Consider the following 23452-nt stretch of genomic DNA (forward strand, 5'->3'; position numbering starts at 1 on the left):
TGCATCCTCCCGAGCAGAATCCATTTTGGACGCACTCAGCAACCCAGTAAGACCCAAAATCCCATACCATGCATTTAAAATGTTTTGTGAGGAGAAGGATGAGATTGATGGGTATTTACAGGATTTTGAGAGACTGTGCGAGTTACATGATTTGGAGCAGTCCGTATGGGTGCCGGTGCTAGCAGGCAAGCTAGCCGGTAGGGCAGCGGAAGCGTATCGCGCTGTACCCAGGGAGGACAGCAAGGATTACGCTAAAGTGAAGAGAGCGATCTTGGAAAGATATGCCATTACCTCAGAGGCATACCGGCGCAAGTTTAGAGGCCTGCGCAAGCCAGAAAGAGATTCCCATGCAGAGTGGGCCCACAAGCTGGATCAAGCATCTCAGGGGTGGATACAGGCCAGCCAAGCTACCACCATGGAAGAATTGCGACAACTGATGCTGTTGGAGCAATTCTTTAACGGCTTGTCCCCAGAAGCCCAAGAATGGGTGAGAGATCGAAAACCCCTCACCTTAACCGAAGCAGCCAGATTAGCAGACCAGCATTTTGATGCCAGGAGGCACCATGGACTACAGCCTAACAACGGACGGGCTAATATACAATGCCACACCTGCAAGCAGTGGGGACATATGGCACGTGAGTGCACCCAAAATCGGAGCAGACAAGCTTGGAACCAGGTCAGACAGAACCTGGCCCCAAGGGCGGCTGCTCACCATTACCAAACGGAGCCAGCCGCTCATGAGGTGTTGAGCACCCAAGCCGAGGAACCCCTGGGAATTCTGCATGAGGTGATGTCGGTCCAGGGACTTCGGGATTCGGGAGCTACTTTAACCCTGATAGCTCCCCATTTGGTGCCGGATACAGCACCCACTGGCGGATCCGTGGCAGTACGAGGGGCAGGGGGAGCAGTATACCGATTGCCCACTGCTAGAGTGGAGTACAGACCCCCAGTCACCCCAGCAGCTGCCAGTTACCAACCCCCGGCGCACCGCTATACCACACGGCCTCCAGCCACGAACTACCCTCAGAGAGCCCGGTTCAATTCGCGGGGCTACTCACAACCTATTCGGTGCTTTGGATGTAAGCAACTAGGGCACAAAAGACCAGAGTGTCCCCTAAATGCAGCGAATCAAGCACAGTCCTGGAGAAGACCCGCTGGCGGAATCCCACATAATCCTCAGCCTGTGGCCCGCTACGTAGAGGCGCCAGAATGCTGGGGCAGCCTACATGAAGCAGACCCCGTGCAAGCTGCCCACCGGAATAACCGGCAACGGGTTAAAGTGAATGGGAAGGAGGTCAGTTGTCTACGGGATACTGGTGCTACCATGACCTTGCTTCAAGAGAACTTGGTGCCTGAGAAACAGCACACTGGAGACACTGTGGCTGTGAGGGTAGCAGGGGGCACTGTGTTCCGCCTACCTGTTGCCAGGGTACATTTGGATTGGGGAGTGGGCGCTAGACTTGTGAATGTGGGGGTCAAGAAGGACTTACCTGCTGATGTTCTCCTTGGAAATGACTTGGCCCCCCTTGTTTCTGCCTATGCTCCCATGGATCCCGCTAATGTTAACCCTGTGACTACCCAAGCCCAGTCCCTCCGGGAAGAGACGCTTCCATGTTTGGGGTGGGGGCAGTACTGAGCCAAGTTGGAGCAGATGGCGGAGAACACCACGTAGCTTACTTGAGCCGAAAGTTGTTGCCCCGGACATCCCCAAGCCGATCCGTTGGGATCAGACTGTGTATGCCGGCTTGGTTCTGGGGGAGCATTGTGGCAAACCTAGCCACTTCTGGACTATAACGTAAGAAAGGTTGTCTGTGACAGACCCTTCGGTCAGGACTGAAAGTGTTAACTTTATTTTCTAACCACAAGTGGCTGGCTCCAGCTACAATCTAATTAATGCTTAGCATTCTATTGTTTGATCACCCCCAGAGAGAAACGCCTAAGTGATAAGGAGAGTCAAGAGTGTCCTGTGGTTGAAGTGTTTAAGTAATATAATCCTATTGTATCATGTCAAGGGCGCTTCTCCCTTTTATCTAATGTACAACATTCTTTCAACCCCCATCTGGGGGGGGGGGGTCAAAAACCTGTATAAATCTGTATGCTGCCTTCAAATAAAGTGTTATTCTGTTTTAAACCTGAAAACTGGCTGGGTTGTGAATTGCTGATTCCCTATGCAGGACATTGTTCCCTGGTGTTAACCCTTGGTATCCGGTTGGTACCGTTACACAATTATTTAGAATTTGCATAGAATGAGGTGTTACTAAGTAATACTACAAAGTAATAGTAATTTTGTTATCTAGTCAATAAAATAGAGTCACTAAAATAAAAAAAATCAGATTTTTATAAGGAAAGTACATGGCAATAAATGTTCAATCTTAAATTAGAATTTTTAACTTTCACATTTCTTTAAATAACATATATATATATATACACACACATACAATACAAGGATTACAAAGTATGGAATTGATTTATTATTCATGTAACACATTGTAATCACCAAAACCACAAACTAAAAGATTAAAAGGGACAGACTACTTGAAAATTGTTATTGTTTAAAAGTATAGATAATCCCTTTATTACCTATTCCCCAGTTTTGCATAACCATCACTTATATTAATATAGTTTTTACCTCTATGATTATCTGTATCTTAACCCTGCAGAATGCCCCTTATCTCAGTGCTTTGTACAATCTTGCTTTAGCCAATCAATACTGGTCCTTGCATAACCATTATTCTCCACGGGAGTGAGCACAATGTTATCTATATGGCACACATGAACTAGCAGTGTCTAGCTGTTGTGCAATATTTCAAAAGCACTGAGATAAGAGGCAGCCTGCTGGGGCTTAGAAACAGTCGATCTTAGAGGTTATAAAGTATATTAATTTAACAATGTTGTAGTAAAGGCATCATCTATCTTTTAAATCAAGTAGACTTTCCCTTTAAGCATACATGATTAAATAAGGGGTGCCAAGAAGGTAATAATATGCTTTTATGTAATATTTATCACCTTGGTCTACCTATGTGCATACTAAAGATAAGTAAATATATGCTCAAAACCAATTACACATGCTAAAATCCTGTTTTTACTTGATTTCACTATTATGGTGTAGACGATATTTGTGCAGAATATATTTTTTACACAATTCTTTAACTTGAACCCATTATATTCCCTTTGCTGTGGGAGAAAGAAGAAATCACATGATATACTAATTGACCATTAAGAATTTACAAGTAGATACCAAACTATTTTTTGGGTAATCTTGCTGTAACCTATAAATTTGATTATAAAGCTCTGCTACCCAATAAACTGTTCTCTCATATTTTTTTTTTTTTTTTTTTTTTAAATGATGGAGCATAATCTATTACAGTTGAATATATAAATAAATATATATATATATATATATATATATATATATATATATATATATATATATATATATATGTATAAATATATAAAACATTCTCTCTACATAAGTCTATAATAAAGTCTATGATGATTTTGTAGAAAATAAAAATACATTTTGTGTAATATTTTCTTATATTTCTTGTTAAAAATATGTAATATTGTACTATACCTCATCAAGAACTTCCAAAGTTGCCAAGTCATCCACATCATTCTGGTTGAGTGTCATAGAGTCCCCTAAATTTCCCTTCTTGGTATTAATTCTCTCATGCCTAATAAACAAATTTTGAATGCTTTAAATGTAATGATACAATCTTGACAATGAATCAACTATAATATACCATACAACACGGCAAAATGAAATCAAGCAATTTTCTTCACAATGTCTAATGCAATATACAAAGAAAACAGGCATATTTTGCTAGTAAAATAAAGAATATATATATTTTTTTTCTTATGCAAAATCCCTCCCTTTGTTTCCTCTACAGCTATATGGACTGGTCTTTTGCCAGACAAAAAAACATGACTCATTTGCAGTCAAATTATATGCTTAGTAAATTACAAGAAAAGCTTTCCCAGGTGCTTATGTCAGCTGCCCTATGGTAATCTTCATTGTTTTGAATAAAAACTAGCTTGAAAGCTGGAGAATGAGTCTTTTAATTCCCTGCATGTATGGAATGAAAACTAATATCAAATGTTAAGATTACAATATCAAAAAGTCTGATAAATGCATGATCTAAATATTAAAGCAAAATTACAGAAGAAACGTATAACAAAAACAATAATAATAATAATCTTGCTACAGAAAATATATAAGCCTAGATTACAAGTGGTATATATATATATATATATATATATATATATATATATATATATATATATATATAGGTATAGATATATATTTTACCTAAAAAAAACAAACAGATATATTGTAGGTAGAAATATGTATTTATGATTAAATAGAGCATATTCTGCATTCGGCATTTAGTGCTCATGCAAAAACAGTTTACTTTCAACATTTAATAGGAGCACTACTCAATGCAAGCAAAAAACGTACTTCTTTCTGAGTTAGCGCACAAACAAAAGTGCTAAATAACGCTCCACTTGTAATCTGGCCCAAAGCGGTTTAATTAAGCATCATGCAGTTAAAATAAAACAAAAAAACCTAATCATGTTGAACTTGTAATTGTATTTTAGAGGCAGTAAAACTCTATGCTTAAAGGGATATTAAACCCATTTTTTTTCTTTCATGATGCAGATAGAGCATGTTATTTTAAGCAACTTTCTAATTTACTCCTATTATTAAAAAAAATTCATTCTCTTGATATCTTTATTTGAAAAGCAGGAATTTAAGCTTAAGAGACGGCCCATTTTTGTTTCAGCAGCTGGGTAGCGCTTGCTGATTGGTTTAGCTAATGTAGCCACCAATCAGCAAGCGCTAACCAGGGTGCTGAAACAAAAATGGGCTGGCTCTTAAACTTAAATCATTGCTTTTTCAAATAAAGATACGAGAACAAAGAAAAAAAGGATAGTAGAAGTAAATTAGAAAGTTTCTTAAAATTGCATGGACTATCTGAATCATGAAAGAAAGAAATGTGCTTTAATATCCCTTTAAGCACAAACAACAGATAGAAAAATTAACTGAGCATTCTGGCTAAAAATAAAAGCTCACATCTTATACAATAAGAATCCATTGAACTCCTGATTTGCTCTTTGAGATTTTTGTTATATAAGTTCTAATGAGCATGACCAGCTCTCAGAAAAAAAAGTAATTTTTAGCTGAAAAAATTACTGTCTTGTTTTACATATATACACACAAAGCTGTTCATCTGTATAGTCTTAAAACATGTAATGTGGGATGTTTGCCTTAAAGGGACAATCTACTTTTAAAAGGTTATTGTTTAAAAAGACAGATAATCCCTTTATTACCCAGTCCCCAGTTTTGCATAAACAGCACAGTTATATTATTATATTTTTTACCTCTGTGATTACCTTGTATCCAAATCTCTGCAGACTTCCCCCTTATCTCAGTGCTTTTTAGTAACTTGCATGTTAGCCAATCAGCGCTGTCTCATAAATAACTCCCATAAATAAAAAGAGAGAAGCGCTCAATAGCATAATAGCTTGTTCTATGGCTAGTTGATACCCAAGAAGCAGCCTCTTTTTGCTCAACATGTGCCTTTCAGAGAGAACTTTCCTGTAGCATATCAGTCTGATCCTGACTTAATAGTACAGTCCAGCCCCGAAATACCAGGGAATCCCTCTCTGAACAAGAGAAACGGCAAAACCCCATACGTACGTTTTGGCCTATTGTGGGCCTCTTCAGTGAGGTGCAGCCATATCCCTCTAGTCACACTGAGCAACGGGTCCACGTCTGGATTCCCACATCATGCTTAGGGAGACTTCCCTAAGAGACATAATTTGCATAAAGAAAGAGAGAGAAGCGCTCAACCTGGGAATGAACAATCGCATAATAGCTTGTTCTATGGCTAGTTTCCACCCAAGATGCAGCCACTTTTTGCTCAATATGTGCCTTTCTCAGAAAAGAACTTTCTGGTAACAAATCAGTCTGATCCTGACTTAACAGTACAGTCCAGCCCCGAAATACCAGGCAATCCCTCTCTGAACAAAAGAAACGGCAAAACCCCAGCGTACGTTTCAGCCTAGTGTGGGCCTCGTCTAGGGTTGCCACTCGTCCCTTAAAATACAGAACACTTATAAGTTACACATGCTGAAGGGTGTGCAGGGAGGAATATGAATAGTGCTGTCCAGAAACACAATACATGTTCCTCCCTGCACAGCCTGCAGCATGTGTAACTCATAAGTGTCCAGGAAAACATGGTTGAGGTGGCAACCCTAGCCTCGTCAGTGAGGTGCAGCCATATCCCTCTAGGCACACTGAGCAACGGGTCAATGTCTGGATTCCCGCATCACGCTTAGGGAGACTTCGCTAAGATTCATACGGCTAGATTTGGAGTTTTGTCGGTAATGACCCGAAAAACTAACGCCGGCTTTTTTCTGGCCGCACCATAAAAATAACTCTGGTATTGAGAGTCCACATAAAGGCTGCGTTAGGCTCCAAAAAAGGAGCGTAGAGCATATTTAACGCAGCTTCAACTCTCGATACCAGAGTTGCTTACGCAAGCAGCCAGCCTCAAAAACGTGCTCTTGCACGATTCCCCCATAGAAAACAATGGGGCTGTTTGAGCTGAAAAAAAACCTAACACCTGCAAAAAAGCCGTGTTCAGCTCCTAATGCAGCCCCATTGTTTGCTATGCGGAAACACTTACCTGTTCCGATCAGCCAATAGAATGCGAGCTCAATCTGATTGGCTGATTGGATCAGCCAATCGGATTGAACTTGATTCTGATTGGCTGATTCCATCAGCCAATCAGAATATTCCTACCTTAATTCCGATTGGCTGATAGAATCCTATCAGCCAATCGGAATTCGAGGGACGCCATCTTGGATGACGTCCCTTAAAGGAACCGTCATTCTTCAGTTGGACGTCGCCGGAAGAAGATGGGTCCGCGGTGGAGGTCTTCAGGATGGAGCCGGTCGTCATCGGATGAAGATAGAAGATGCCGCTTGGATCAAGATGGTTGCCGGTCCGGATCGCCTCTTCTTCCCGTATAGGATGAAGACTTTGGAGCCTCTTCTGGACCTCTTCAGCCACCGGATGATGGATCGCCAGCCCCCGCTTGGGTTGGATGAAGATTTTGGAGCCAGGACGGATCGGTGATACCTGGTGAGGTGAAGACAAGGTAGGATGATCTTCAGGGGCTTAGTGTTAGGTTTATTTAAGGGGGGTTTGGGTTAGATTAGGGGTATGTGGGTGGTGGGTTGTAATGTTGGGGGGGGGTATTGTATGTTTTTTTTTACAGGCAAAAGAGCTGAACTTCTTGGGGCATGCCCCGCAAAGGGCCCTGTTCAGGGCTGGTAAGGTAAAAGAGCTTTGAACTTTAGTAATTTAGAATAGGGTAGGGCATTTTTTATTTTGGGGGTCTTTGTTATTTTATTAGGGGGCTTAGAGTAGGTGTAATTAGTTTAAAATTGTTGTAATATTTTTCTTATGTTTGTAAATATTTTTTTTTTTTGTAACTTAGTTCTTTTTTATTTTTTGTACTTTAGTTAGTTTATTTCATTGTAGTTATTTGTAGATATTGTATTTAATTAATGTATTGATAGTGTAGTGTTAGGTTTAATTGTAGGTAATTATAGGTATTTTATTTAATTAATTTAATGATAGTATAGTGTTAGGTTTAATTGTAACTTAGGTTAGGATTTATTTTACAGGTAATTTTGTAATTATTTTAACTAGGTAGCTATTAAATAGTTCTTAACTATTTAATAGCTATTGTACCTGGTTAAAATAATTACAAAGTTGCCTGTAAAATAAATATTAATCCTAAAATAGCTACAATGTAATTATAATTTATATTGTAGCTATATTAGGATTTATTTTACAGGTAAGTATTTAGCTTTAAATAGGAATAATTTATTTAATAAGAGTTAATTAATTTCGTTAGATTAAAATTATATTTAATTTAGGGGGGTGTTAGTGTTAGGGTTAGACTTAGCTTTAGGGGTTAATACATTTATTAGAATAGCGGTGAGCTCCGGTCGGCAGATTAGGGGTTAATAATTGAAGTTAGGTGTCGGCGATGTTAGGGAGGGCAGATTAGGGGTTAATACTATTTATTATAGGGTTAGTGAGGCGGATTAGGGGTTAATAACTTTATTATAGTAGCGGTGCGGTCCGCTCAGCAGATTAGGGGTTAATAAGTGTAGGCAGGTGGAGGCGACGTTGAGAGGGGCAGATTAGGGGTTAATAAATATAATATAGGCGTCGGCGGTGTTAGGGGCAGCAGATTAGGGGTACATAAGGATAACGTAGGTGGCGGCGCTTTGCGGTCGGCAGATTAGGGGTTAATAAGTGTAGGTAGCTGGCGGCGACGTTGTGGGGGGCAGATTAGGGGTTAATAAATATAATATAGGGGTCGGCGGTGTTAGGGGCAGCAGATTAGGGGTACATAAGGATAACGTAGTTGGCGGTCGGCAGATTAGGGGTTAAAAAAATGTAATCGAGTTGCGGCGATGTGGGGTGACCTCGGTTTAGGGGTACATAGGTAGTTTATGGGTGTTAGTGTACTTTAGAGTACAGTAGTTAAGAGCTTTATAAACCGGCGTTAGCCCAGAAAGCTCTTAACTACTGACTTTTTTCCTGCGGCTGGAGTTTTGTCGTTAGATGTCTAACGCTCACTTCAGACACGACTCTAAATACCGGAGTTAGAAAAATCCCATTGAAAAGATAGGATACGCAATTTACGTAAGGGGATCTGCGGTATGGAAAAGTTGCGGCTGAAAAGTGAGCGTTAGACCCTATTTTGAGTGACTCCAAATACCGGAGGTAGCCTAAAACCAGCGTTAGGAGCCTCTAACGCTGGTTTTCACGACTACCGCAAAACTCCAAATCTAGGCCCTAATTTGCATAAATAAAAAGAGAATAGCTCAACTTGGGAATGAACAATAACTTGTTCTATGGCTAGTTACCACCCAAGAAGCAGCCTCTTTTTGCTCAACATGTGCCTTTCACAGAGAATAACTTTCCTGTAGCATATCAGTCTGATCCTGACTTAAAGGGACACTAAACCCAATTTTTTTTTCTTTCATGATTCAGATAGAGCATGCAATTTTAAGCAACTTTCTAATTTACTCCTATTATCAATTTTTCTTCGTTCTCTTGCTATCTTTATTTAAAAAGCGGGAATGTGATGCATAGGAGCCGGCCAATTTTTGGTTGAGAACCTGGGTTATGCTTGATTATTGGTGGGAAAATGTAAGCCACCAATAAGCAAGCACTATCCATGGTGCTGAACCTAAAATGGTCTGGCTGCTAAGATTTACATTCTTGCTTTTAAAATAAAGATAGCAAGAGAACAAAGAAAAGTTGATAATAGGAGTAAATTAGAAAGTTGCTTAAAATGTCATGCTCTATCTTAATTATGAAAGAAAAAATTGGGTTCAGTGTCCATTTAACAGTACAGCCCAGTCCCAAAATACCAGGCAATCCCTCTCTGAACAAGAGAAAAAGCAAACAGTACAGGCCAATAGATGAGGCCCACACAAGGTTGAAACATACGTCTGGGGTTTTGCTGTTTCTATCGTTCAGAGAGGGATTGCCTAAATTTCAGGGCTGGACTGTACTGTTAAGTTAGGATCAGACTGATATGCTACAGGAAAGTTATTCTCTGTGAAAGGCACATGTTGAACAAAAAGAGGCTGCTTCTTGGGTGGTAACTAGCCATAGAACATGCTATTATGCTATTGTTTGTTCCCAGGTTGAGCACTTCTCTCTTTTTATTTATAAATAACTCCACAGGAGCAAGCACAATATTATCTATATGGTACACATGAACAAGCACTGTCTAACTGGGAAAAACTGTAAAATTCACTGAGATAAGAGGCAGCCTTAAAGGGAGTAGAAATCAGCCTATAAGCCTACCTAGGTTTAGCTTTCAACAAAGAACACCAAGAAAACAAAACAAATTTGACGATAAAAGTAAATTGGAAAGTTGTTTAAAATTGCATGCCCTGGTGTTTCTGGGGGGAGGAGCGTGTGTGTAAGGTCAGGTGAAACACCTGCTCTGAGTTTCCCCACGAGCTGCTGGCGGAGGATCTATGCGCCAAAAAACCCTAAACCTTGGGCGGCTTGTTTAGCCTAACTGTCATCACTACCAGAGCCCCAGCAGTGCCTCACCAGCCCCAACTGTGCTGATTGATACAGCCCTTGAAAGGACTGGCCGCCCTTAACTGCCTTCTATTCATCACTCGATGTCTCTTATCTCCTCCGCATAATATTACATCTTTAAGTCCGAAGACTACCAGCCCGCATTATTTAATTCCCCCCTCCCACGGGTGCTGTGTGAGGGGGGAGTTACTTTGCTCTCTATACCAAAGCTTCTATCGGCTGGTAAGAATCACCTAGGACTCACCTGACAACTCTACAAGTTCGATCTGCACTGGGCGATCAATGGGCGGTTCCTCTGATTACCGGCTTTGAGCTGCTACCTAACCTCTTCTCTGAGATTGCTGCTTCTGTCCGGACCAGACCATCTCCCCCTCCCACTGGTGCTGCGAAAGGGGTGTTGTTCCAGTGTCTGGCCTGCTTCCTTGCTGGAGTTGTAGCCGAACGCCTCCTAGAGAGTTGGAATTGCTTTTGCCTCCTCCTCGCAGGAGTAGCTCTCTTCCTGCTTCTGCCAATTAAGTATGAAGTGGATCATCTAACCTCTGTGATCCATGGGCCCTGTTCTTGCTTCACTGCTGCATGAGGGGCTCGGAGGTTCCGTCGCTGTGATTGCCGCTTAAATGGCTGTGTGTTTCCTCGGTTTGCTGACTCAGGGCTGCTGATCGTTTCTCATCTGGAGGCTGCCGCTCCTGTTTGGCCCCTATCACTTCGCCCTCTTGCCGCTTCCACAAGAGCGGGTTTGTGTTGGCGTCTGCTTGGCCTCTGTACCGGGGCTCTGGCTGGAGGCCCCCTCTGTGAGTCTGGATTTGCTTCTTATACATCTGACAGGAGTGGTACCTTTTTATACTGGATTCTGGGGTACCACTGTTGGACGTAGGGTGGCTTGCTCTGTTCCTGGAGCTTTGTTCCTATTGTAGCTTCTGTGCAGGAGGGGTGAAGGCGATTTCTTTGTGCCTGGTTGCCTCATCAATCACCCTCTAAGGACCAACCTGAATGGTAAGCCACCTCTAAATCTCCATCATATGGGATTACTATCCCTTCTGGAACCCAAGACACCTCATAAACTGAACTTTCTCCATTTGTTCCCACTGAGATTGTGGGGTCTATAAAGGAAAAGATCTGTTTTCCTGAATTAAACTTAGCAAGGACTATATTCCCATATGATGATTATGATTCTTGCTCCATCTGTATACATATTTTTTTTTATATGTTACTAAGTTTAAGTATTTTCTACATGCTTTTTTCTTGAGGGGTAAAGGAAGGAGAGAAATAGAAAGGGAAAGAAATAGAAAGGGGGAAAGAAAGAGAGATGTATTAGACTTAAAGAAGTATCGGGAAGTCCCAGTCTTACATTATTAGAACCTTTTTATTTAGAAAAGGTCAACAGGGCTGTCAAAGATATAAGTATACTTGAAATAGCTTCTGCCTTTTTATTTGTAGTATTCCTCTTTGACTTTATTTATACTCATAAAAGAAGTTGTTCCAATTATCCCTTCTCCCAGAAACACTATTAGGCTCTCTGTATCCTCTTACGGATTCAGTCATAATTGATCATGGTAGACCCCTGTGGAGATTGTATTCTAGGTGTATCATTTTGGGGGACATATATTCCCCACTTCTTGTTTCTCTCTTGTATCCCCTCTTAATCGTTCTAGAGAACCTTCTGATCTCACTTTATCTCTTCACTAGTAGATAAGACTCCCTTTTTTTCTTTTTTTTATGGCACACTGATATCACTTATCACAAAGGTCACTTTTTCTTCACACTATAGAGTGGGTTAAACTCCCCTCCTTTTAAATCACGGGTTTACCATTAGGGTAAGTAGTACCCTTCTTATCCCCTTGCCAGAGGGCTATCAATTTTTCTTTCACTTTCTCACAATTCACTTAATTTACTATTTTGGTATCACACATAATATATGGATAAATATCTTCACAATCACCCCAAAACCTCACCTTCAGTCATGACGGGTACACAAAGAGATAAGAAGAATAAAGCTGCCTTTGAAACCTCGACAGTTACACAATAACCCATGTATAATCTTTCATCTACGACTGAGCCGTTAGATATTCAATCGCTAGTTTCCAGCATCTCAGAAGCCTTGGCCCCTAAATTTGATATCCTTAAAAATGAGATCAAACAAGATATTGCAATTTTATCTAACAAAGTAAAACAATTTGCTTGTAGACTCTCTGAGGCTGAACAAAGAATTTCAGATCTTGAAGATCTTACTATGGGTCACAACACTAATCTCGAATCCACAAACACTACACTTCTGAAAATACAGAGTAAACTGGAAGATTTAGAAAATCGATTAAGAAGGAACAACTTTAGAGTTATAGGGGTTCCAGAAGAGAAACAATATGAGGATCTTGACCAACTCCTAACAGTCACATTACCTCAGCTTTTGCAGATCCCAGAATCTCACCCTCAGATAGTCCTAGAAAGGGCTCACAGGATAGGTCCACCTACATTGAATAAAATGAATAGAAGACCTAGGCCAATTATAGCTATGGTTTTAAATTTTCAAAATAAAGTTACATTGTTACAAGCCTTTCTCAAACACCAACCTATTTATTTGGGAGATGTAAAAATCCTTCTGTTCCAGGATTACTCTGTAGACACAGCAGCAAAGAGGAGGGAGTTTGCTCCAATTTGCACAAAATTTATAAATCAAGGTCTCCGGGCAACCTTACTGTATCCAGCAAGGTTGAAATTGCTGATAGACAGCCATACACATTTTTTTGAATCTGCCTAAGAGGCAGAATTTTTTTATGAGGAGACATATCCACGATAAAATTTGAATCTGAATATAACCATGTATATATTTGAGACTTCTTTCGTAGATGACCGGTCCCTTTGAGTATAAGGGGTACGAGGGAATTAGAGGTAATGTCCCTCTTATGTGTTCTTTAAATGGAGTAATGTGTGTGTTTTTGTTTTTGTTTTCCTTCTTCTCTCTTTTTATCTTTGTTGTGTTTTTAGATTATGGATACGGCAGGTAGTTTTAAATTGACCTCCTGGAATATAGGAGGTCTTACATATCCCATCAAACGTAAATTATTAATATCTTACTTAAGCAAAACACTGATATTGCCTTTTTACAGGAAACCCACTTAAAATCTGATGAAGTTCTCAAACTTAAATCGTCCTGGGTTAAGGAAGTTTTATTTTCTTCTAGTCTGAAGAGGAAAAGCGGTGTAGCGATTCTTTTGGAAAAAAAACTATCCTATGAAGTGCTGCATCTCGACACCGATCATGACGGGAGATACCTAATGGTAAAAATCAAGATAGCAAAAACAATGTATACACTGTAACGTTTCTGTAATATTTTTAATCTTTCCTTTTGGGAATCACTACAAAATAAGATGATATCTTTTGCAGAAGGTTACCTGATACTAGGAGGCCATTTTAACATGGCCCCGCAGTACCCCTTTGATAGGCTGAGACAGAATCCCATCCCCATGAAAACTAAGAGAGACAATTTGGAATCAAAATTATTCATTAGGATCTTTCGCAATCTGAGGGTATGTGATATATGGAGATCTCAAATCCCTGATGCTAGAGATTACTCATGCCTCTCTAAGGCACATAAATCACTTTCAAGAATAGATTTGTTCTTGTTAGATGAAAGATTATGCAAATCGAAAGTCCTAGCAGTGATACTACCAATTAGTGTGTTTGATCATGCTCCGATTTTTCTTGAGTTTCAGTCAGACTATTCTACTCATAGGAATGCCTGTTTCTCTTTCCCCTCGTATTTAGCTTCCGACCTCAAATTTAAAAATTGTCTCAATGCCAAATTCCGTAAGTTTACCTTATTTAATCAGGAGCATATCTCTTGTCCTGCGCTGTTTTGGGAAACAGCAAACGCGGTTCTCAGGGGGGAATTTTTTTTTTTTTTAAATAATTTTTATTGAGGTTACATATAAAATAACAAACGCAATATGTTACAGCAATCAGATACATATGCAGAAAAGAACATATCAATCAAGTTGCCACAAAATAAACAAGTCTGTTACATCACAGTTATGCAAAAAATACTATAGGTAAACCTCACATTTTCTATTTTTGTTGCATAATAAAGAATCTTAACCTCACAATTTTATGTTTTTTGTGCCTTGAAACAATCAAAAGATATCCAACTTACATTACAACAAACCAAAAATCTCAAAGGCATATGGAAAGTTAAATATAATATATATAATGGGAATTTTTTTGTGCTTTGTGGTATTTTACGAGGGAAACCACACAACACACTTCCGGGCACGCACGCGTAGACCAGAGTGTGATATATGGTGGAGAAAAAGGAGGGGGAGGGGAGGGGGTGGAGGACGGAGACCAACCTAACAGCAGGACAATGGCTCTCTTATGGATTCTAATAACATAGGGTTAATTAAAGATGCAAACTACAATACAGCTGGACATATGAGAGAGTTATCAAGTGAGGAGACAATTGACCCTACTATAAGAAACAGCCTCTAGAAGAAAGCTAATAGCAGTATAGGTGTTCAACCTAACCCATCAGCAGGGCCCTAGCTCTCCAGTATTTTCAAATAGCATGGAACTAAGATCCTTACACATAAAGGTTGCCATCATCACATAAGAAGGTGCATGTAATTAGTAATACAGAGTGTGAGCTGAGGGGTGATAGCTATCAGTAAACAACAGGGAATAACTAATATCCTTACACAAATAGTCTATCATTTCCAGGTGGAAAGGCATATTTAGTTGACTGTCTCTTTAATATTTAACAGTGGATTCTCAGCAATAAAGCTTTATACATGTATACTAATACAGACACGTCGTGCTGTCTCGGCCGCAGACAGCACACTGCCCCCAAGAACACAATGATACCAGTAAACAAATTATACTATAACAAGGATCCAGCTGCATATATATAGGAGGATCCCGCATCAATAGGAGAAGCCTCATCATATAATACATACACAACTTATTTGTGAAGTATCTCAAATATAATATGCCTTCACCACGTTAAGCTTTAACTTCCCTCCAGTAGTGACAAATGATTATAGCACCTACCATCATGATATTTTATTTTGAATCCTTGTCCCATTATGAACTATATGTATATAAGTGTCTCAGATAACATGTAATTTAAAAAACACACAACACAGAAATGCAATGAACAGCAAATATATACACTATATGTTGGGGGACGGAGTCATTGACACAAAAGTATCTGATAAAAGGAAAATACTTATAAGATGAGGGGAGCTCTAATTCAGTCAAAAATGCAACATCAAGCAATAGGTGTTGGTAGGCTCCAGAGGGAACATAGCATACAGGGGTTGCAGCCTGCAGGACTTTCAAACATAGTGAAATAAAAGGAGGGAACAATAGTTTGCTATCTAATAGGGAGCAGTAGTGACTATAGCACAATCCCTGACTTTCAAGTAACATTATAATTATAACCTGTAAATGAGGCAAATAGACTAAAACAATCTTGTAAATGATCTAAAAATGCCCACAGCTTGGTAAGAAGTCCTAACACCAACCTTGGTCAGTAAGATACACCAAATAACTAGGTACTCGTTAGCATCCCCCACCAAACCAGAGAAAACATTAACATATGATAAGTGGTGTGGGAGGCCTGGAACCCCCAGAAAGTGATTTTAAGCTAAACTATAACTTTAGGAATAGGTTTATATAAGACAACACAGAACACACAATAACAACTGAACCATTTGAACATCATACAAAGTTAGACATAGAAATATAATTATAGCTGCAACAATGGAAAGGAGCACAGCGTGATTTAACATCAAATAGTCATCGTCTTCTAGTGTCCTAATTTAATGGCATTGAATTTGCATTGCATAAGATATCAGGTCCATAAATCATCATTTGAAAACAAATAATAATAGAGCCAGAAGTGACACAGCTGGACTGCAAATGTACCCTAGAGTGCTTTTCTGTAACTTGGTTCCGCAGCACGTCCAATTTAGATGTCTGACTGTACTACGAGGCTCATCTTGATATCACACCAAACAGTCTGGGTGGCCAATAATAGAAAGTCTGTATGCTATCACCGGGGCTACTTTTACAAAGGAAAAGTTGACAGCAGGTATATATAAATAGTGTGCTACCCCAGTACTGAGCATTAGGAGAATAAAAGTTCAGCCAACACCTTTACACCCTGAAACTGTCGAGATCCTATCATGTTAAGTTTGATGGGAGCCTTAGGAATAAGCCCATGTAGTATGCTGGAATTCTGAACCTTGATGCCCAAGAGATGCTGAATAAGGCCATCCGAGTGGGGGAGCAATACCGAACATGAGAGGTAAGAGTCTTTCCAAGCTGCTGCTCCACGGAACTGATCTTCCCTAACCTGAACCCAAGGACCACTGCGAGTCACAATACAAGATGCCTGGCACCTCTCCAGAACATTACAGTCTATATCGTTAGATGATACGTAGACTCGGCTAGCATTGCCTGGGGATCATAAGTATTTAGTCATGGCGGTTTTGTCACCTAAGTCCACTGCTGTCATGTAGAGTGCTGTCGTCATGTGTCTCACTCCCATAGAGGTCTGTACTTGATGTGAAGGAGATGACAGGCTTTGTGAACCCATATCTCTCTTATACTCTGGGACATTTTTGAGAATGGGTGAATGGGTAGCGTGAGCTGTATGCGTTATAGCTGCCTGTTGTGGCTTCATTATAAATTGGTGTCCGAACATACCTCTACACCCATCCAAGAAGATATGCATCTGTTCCATAATGTGTTCTGCATCCTCCATAGTTAGACAGGGTAGTAGATCCCTAAGTTAGGGATTAGAAATAATAGTCCTTGATTGAATTTACTCTCTCTTGGAAGTACTGTTTAGGCCGCAAAATGGCTACCTCAGATCTCGTGTTCAGCGTTGAACACACTCGGGTTGTAAGGATCCGTTTATATAGAATTACTCTCTCTGAAGTTAGTTGCTGGTAACAGCTTCAGTTTCTGGTCTTCCATAATAGCCAAAAAGATGAATAAGTGAGCACAGACGGTCGTTAAACTTAATTTATTTATATATATATTCAGAGCTATTGAGATGTGCGATCGTCTGGTTTCAAAGTTGGCTCCGCCTGCCCTCAGGGGGGAAATTTTAGCATATAGTATCTCTAGGTCTAAGAGACTTAAAGCAAGGGAACGGGAACTGCTGAGAGCAGTCACAAATGCATACAACCATTACATCTATGAGAAAACCTCAGAAAATTGGACCAGATATACTTCTGCATTAGGGGAAAGAGATTCCTTTCTTTTATATAAGGCTACTCAGAGGGACCTCAGATTCCAAGCTATATCATTATGGAAATAAAACAGGGAAACTTCTGGCAAACTTGATTAAACGAGATAAAGCACCTTCTATGATAGATTCTATATGTTCTGAAGGTAAGTATTTTAAATCAGCAGAAGAATTGCTGAAGGTCTTCTCGGAATATTATAAGGCTTTATATTCCTCCAAGGTTTCAAACAAGATTGAATGCGAAGACTTTTGGCACAAAATATATTTTCCGTTCTTAACCCCCGACCTACTCAAAACTCTCTACCTGCCTATCTCAGACCTAGAAGTTGCTAGAAGTTGCTACTGCAATTCAGAATCCCTCTCCTAATAAAGCCTTGGGTCCGGACGCCCTCCCAAATGAATTCTACAAAATACTATCCCCCTCAATAATTCCACATCTAACTCTCTTGTTTAATGATATATATATATATATATATATATATATATATAAGGTACCAAACCCATAGTTAATTTTGCTTCTTCACACACTGTTTTAATATTAAAGCAAGGGAAAGACCCAACTAGAAAAGAGTCCTATAGACCTATTGCGCTCCTTAATACTGATTATAAACTGCTCACTGCTATCCTAGCAAAAAGGCTCCAACCCCTTCTCTCTACTATCATTGACAAAGATCAAGCTGGGTTCTTGTTAAAACGCGTTTCTTAGGCTAAAATTAGGAAAGTCTTCCTCACGATAGATCATTTCAAAACAAGGGAGGATGTGGGACAGGCGAGGGGAGAGGACACACCCGATATGGCAATCATCTCTATAGACACTTAAAAAGCCTTTGACTCGGTCCTCTATGATCATCTTTCATTTACCCTACATCAGTTTGGTCTTAGAGGTAACTTTCTCCAGTTTGCTAATAATCTTTACAAAAGTGCCTCTACGAGATTGCTAGTGAATGGTTCTATGTCGCAGGATATAGTGCTGGAGAGGGGAACCAGACAGGGGTGTCCTCTCTCTCCGCTCCTCTTTGATCTCTCTATTGAACCTCTTGCTATTTTAATCCGCCAGCAGCTCGAAGGAATTAAAATTGAGAGAAAGGAACTTAAAATAGCCCTTTATGCTGACGACATTTTAATTTATGTGTCTAACACTTCTATAAATATTCCAAAGCTTCTTTTAATTATAGAACAGTTCGGATCTTTTTCTGGCTATAGGGTTAATACATCAAAGTCAGAGCTTCTTTGGATCAAACAGACTAAAGATTCATTGTCAGTTATACCTTTCAGTATAGTCCAGGACTCATTTATTTAGGTATCAGGATATCCTCCAACCCCGATAACTGTTATACTCTGAATATCTCTCCAGTGCTCAAAAAAATAAAGGAAACCTTTAAAAATTGGCAGAATCTCCCTCTTTCTCTCTCTGGATGTATAGTTATTTATAAGAGGATTCTTCTCCCTAAAATCCTCTATGTCCTTCAGAATATTCTGCTGATTCTTAAGTTGAAGGATATAATCCTTTTCAATTCGGCACTACGATCTTTTATCTGGCAAAATAAGAAATCCAGAATCTCACTTTCTAAACTATCTCTACCCAGAAAGTTTGGAGGGCTTCCTGATCTTCGTTCTTATAATCAAGCCCGTCTCGCACGAGTTGTAACAGATTAGATATCTACCAGGAATTATGTAACAAATAATGAGCTTGAAAATAATATAACCTATCCTTATTCCCCGACTGCTTTAATACAATAACAGTCTAATCCCGTCTGAAATAAAAAAGGTAAAATTCATTTATAATCCAATTCAGATATGGAGGAAGATTTGAAACTCTCTGCTCATCGAACCTAGTGTCTCGAGATATATCCCACTCTGGGGTAACCCCGAGTTTCAAGCTGGGCTACATTTAACACTTTTTCTTAGATGGAAGTCCATAGGCCTTGTAAATGCTTATCAATTATTAGATTTTGACAGAAGATATATTAAATCATTCAATTCTCTTCAGGAGGAATTTCATCTCTCTCATAAAGACTTTTTCGCTTATCTCCAAGCGAGACATTTTGTACTTAAACTTGTTACTGACTATGGTTGGAATTGGTCCTTAGGGACTGTTGAGAATTGGCTTCTCTTAATTAAAAATGGTCATATGTCAGTCTCTTATATATATATATCAAATCTTGACCTCAATCAAGGGTCCCGGTACCTTGGAAAAAATCCATTCTAAATGGGCTGCAATGATAACGCAAAACTCCCTGGATCCTAGATTACCTTCTCTTTCAATTCAAGAAATCACTAGTGTGACTCTCTCTGCCTCTTGGAGGGAGTCACACGTTAAATTACTCCATATGACCTATTTCACTCCAGATAAAGGGTTCAAATGTAGGAACACCAATTTCAATACCTGCCCGAAATGCTCATTTCCAACAGCTAACCTTCTGCATATGCTTTATGGTTGCCCAACAATCAGAAATTTCTGGTTTAAGCTACAATACTGGCTTACTAATTCATTGGGTGTCACCTCCCTGATCCTGTCGTCGATAAATGTAATTTTCCTCCACATTGATATAGGGAAGCACCAGCACAACCATAAAACCATTAATCTAGCGATTTTAGCCACCAGATACCTTATATTAAAAAAATGGAAAACAAAAGCAATTCCCAATATTTTAGAAGTAAAGAACTGTTTGAAAAAACAATGTATTATCTAACAATTTGACACTAATTTAAATAGTGATCATGATATTAGGGTCTTTTTTTCTAAATGGTCACCGTTCATCAAAGCTCTTCCTCCCGCTGAGGTTGAACATCTAATATATCCTCTTAGAAACACAGAATTGTTTTTTTTGGGATTATGGTAACCTGCCGTATCCTAATCTTTTTTTGGTTAACCTTTTTTTTTTTTTTTTTTCTTTTGTGTCATTGTTGTTGTTTTTTTGTTGGTATCGTTCTTATTGTTTTTCCTTGTTTTTTGTCTTGGAGCTTTGTTTTGTTTCTGTTTGTTTGTCTGGTTGGTTTTGTGGGTTTCAAGAACCTTTTTCTAGTCTCCAGTAGATGTCCACATGAATACCTCACCAAGTCATAAACCAAACCCTCAGAGAGTGAATCTGTTACTAATGTTAGGAGGCAACATGACTTGTTCTACGTGATTAATTCTAAATAGACGAAGAGTGAGAGGTTGTAGGGTTCTTCCTGTAAGAGATTTCGCCTGACAGGCGAATTATTTAAGCTTCGGTTATGCATTTTTTCTGTTATACTCAGGAATGGGATATATGACTATATATAGTAAGCAATTCCCAGGTTCTTTGGCTAATGTATATATATATATATATATATATATATATATATATATTTTTTTTTTTTTAAAGTTAAGGCTAAGAGACAGATCAGCTTGGGACTATATGTAGGATGTAATATGATTTGTTAAAGTATTTATGGTTACAAGGAAATCTAGACCTGGATTATGTATTGGTTTATTTTATGAGACATCTTTGCTAAGTTTATTGTAAAACCGACTTTTGAAAAAAAAAAAAAAAATAGAAATTTAAAAAAAAAAATAAAAAAAAAATTGCATGCCCTATCTGAATCATTAAAGTTTAATTTTGACTTGACTGTCACTTTAACATCTCATCGATCTTCTGTGTTTCATTAAAGGGACATATAAGCACATAAAGAAAATGTTCTAATATGTAGAACACTTTATTATTGCTGGCTTTTAATTATGTGTTTAATCCCCCTGCAAAGGGATCAAACACATAGTTAAAGTCAGTTCCAGAGCAGCAAGTCACTACTGAGAGCTAGCTGAACACATCTGGTGAGCCAATGACAAGAGACAAATGTGTCTAGTCACCGATCACCAGCTAGATCTCAGTAGTGCATTACTGTTGTTGAGCATATGTACATATTCTTTTTTTTAACAAAGGATATCAAGAGAGCAGAGTAAATTTGATAATATAAGTGAATTTAAAAGTGTCTTAAAATGACATGCTCTATCTGAATCGTGAAAGTTTAAAGGACCAATATCTTAGAACTGCATAGTTAACAAGTGCATAATAAAACGACAATGCAACACTGAATTTCAAATGAGTGCATTTTTTTTCTGATAAATGTATGTTTTTTGCGTGCCCCCTGTATCATGTGACAGCCATCAGCCAATCACAGACAGGCATACTTATACACTGTGAACTTGGGCACATGATCAGTAGGACCTGGTGCCTCAGAAAGTGTGCAATGTTGACTTTCATGTTTTTTTATTTGTAAAAAGTGATGCAGCTTTTCTATATTTAAGCATTGCACAACCTCTGAGCTATGTTTTCACATGCAGAAAGTTTGAAATGAAAGATAACAATCTTGGTGCACAGGCCTAGAGCTGCTAAACATTGTGATAGCATCAAACTAATCCAAACGTAGATTGTTATTTTTATCTTCAATTTCATATAATTCAAATTAAATGTATTTTCTATGGGCAAGATTACAACTAGCGCTTTAGGAGTTTTCTGCACGTGATGTGGTCTTTTCGCAATCAATTTCTATTGCGCAGGTAATCGTGATTGCGTGCACGCATTTGCCTTTTATGCAGCAATCCTTTCTGCGCTCAAAGAGCTGTAGTTAACAGTTTTGCACAACATAAAAGTTTCACAAAACATTTGAAAAATACATTACAAAGTACAGTAACACTCATTAACACTGTCAAATAAAAATATTTGAAAAAAATATTGCACACAAAAGTTAAAAGGGATAAAGTATACGTGATCTCGGGTTTTAGAAAAAAAAGGTGACGCAGGGATTTTACATTTATATACATACACATACATAGAGAAACATGGATTTATATGTATAGAGACATGTTTAACTATGTAAATAATGAAAATATTAGATACCACAATCTTATGCACATTAAACAATATCTCAGATGTATTTTCAATGCGATATTTGTATATACAGTAGATCTCAAGATATCTATATATATATATATATTCATATACATAGCTCACTATAAATAGATATACCAGTCCAAAAATCACATATATAGAGAAATATTTATTTATAAATAAATAGAACATATTCCGTTGTGAAAACATTTTCGCAACATGAAATATTTTCATGTACACTTTTGAAGGAGAATACATCATGTTGTCAAGGAGAATGCGTCATGGGCTCAATTTGCCTATGATAAGGACAGGTTTCCTGCTATTATTATGGTTCTGGTATTGGCTTAGTACAGTACAGTCCAAGAGCTATAGTTATGTCTAGTTTTAGTGCAGTTTTCAAAAATAAGAAATTACTACTATGAATGTATTGTACATTTGCTGACAATTAAAGAGAATTGTATGTTGTTTTCCAATGCAAACATGCACTCTCTAATTTATTAGAACATACATCATTTGCATTACTTTTTTCAGGGTTACTATTAGGGATGGGCGAATGTTTCTAAAAATTCGAAATTTAAAACAAATTTTGATACATTCGTTCATTCAAATCGAATTTCGAATGTTTATATAACATTCTAACATTCAATTTTCGAATTTTCATTTTTGAATTTTTCAATAAAATTCGAAAATATTTGTTCGAATAATAGAATGTTTAGCTATGCTTTCTTTAAATTTCGAAATGTAATATTCGAAATTCGAATGTGACATTCGAATTCGAATGTGACATTAAAATTTGAAATAGTATTTCTAGTCTACAACTGTGTTTAACAAATGTAATATTCGAATTCAGAATGTAAACAGTGTTGTTACTCAAAGCGCCAACGTACACCTATAGGCCTGAGGTACTCAAAGCGCCAAAGTACACCTATAGGCCTGAGGCCTCCATTTTTAATATTCGAATTCGAATGCTACATTCGAATTCGAATGTCACATTCAAATTTGAAATAGTATTTCTAGTCTAATACTGAGTTTTAAATGTGATATTCGATTTGAATGTGATATTCGACTTGAATGTGACATTCAAATTCTAAATAGTATTTCTAGTCTAATACTGTGTTTTATAAATGTAATATTCAAATTCGAATGTGACATTCGATTCGAATGTGATATTCGATTAGAATGTGACATTCGAAATAG

The 23452-nt window shown here is 38.5% G+C and overlaps 1 protein-coding gene across 1 annotated transcript in view; it reads right to left on the minus strand.

The window, feature by feature from the left end:
• MYO3A (myosin IIIA) overlaps positions 1-23452 on the minus strand; it is a 499205-nt gene that overhangs the window by 304846 nt on the left and 170907 nt on the right. The window contains 1 exon segment of the mRNA XM_053715695.1: positions 3575-3674. Within this exon segment, the coding sequence (XP_053571670.1) occupies positions 3575-3674 (100 nt within the window).

This window comes from Bombina bombina, chromosome 5 (genome assembly GCF_027579735.1).
Source record: "Bombina bombina isolate aBomBom1 chromosome 5, aBomBom1.pri, whole genome shotgun sequence".
NCBI classification, from domain to species: Eukaryota; Metazoa; Chordata; class Amphibia; order Anura; family Bombinatoridae; genus Bombina; species Bombina bombina.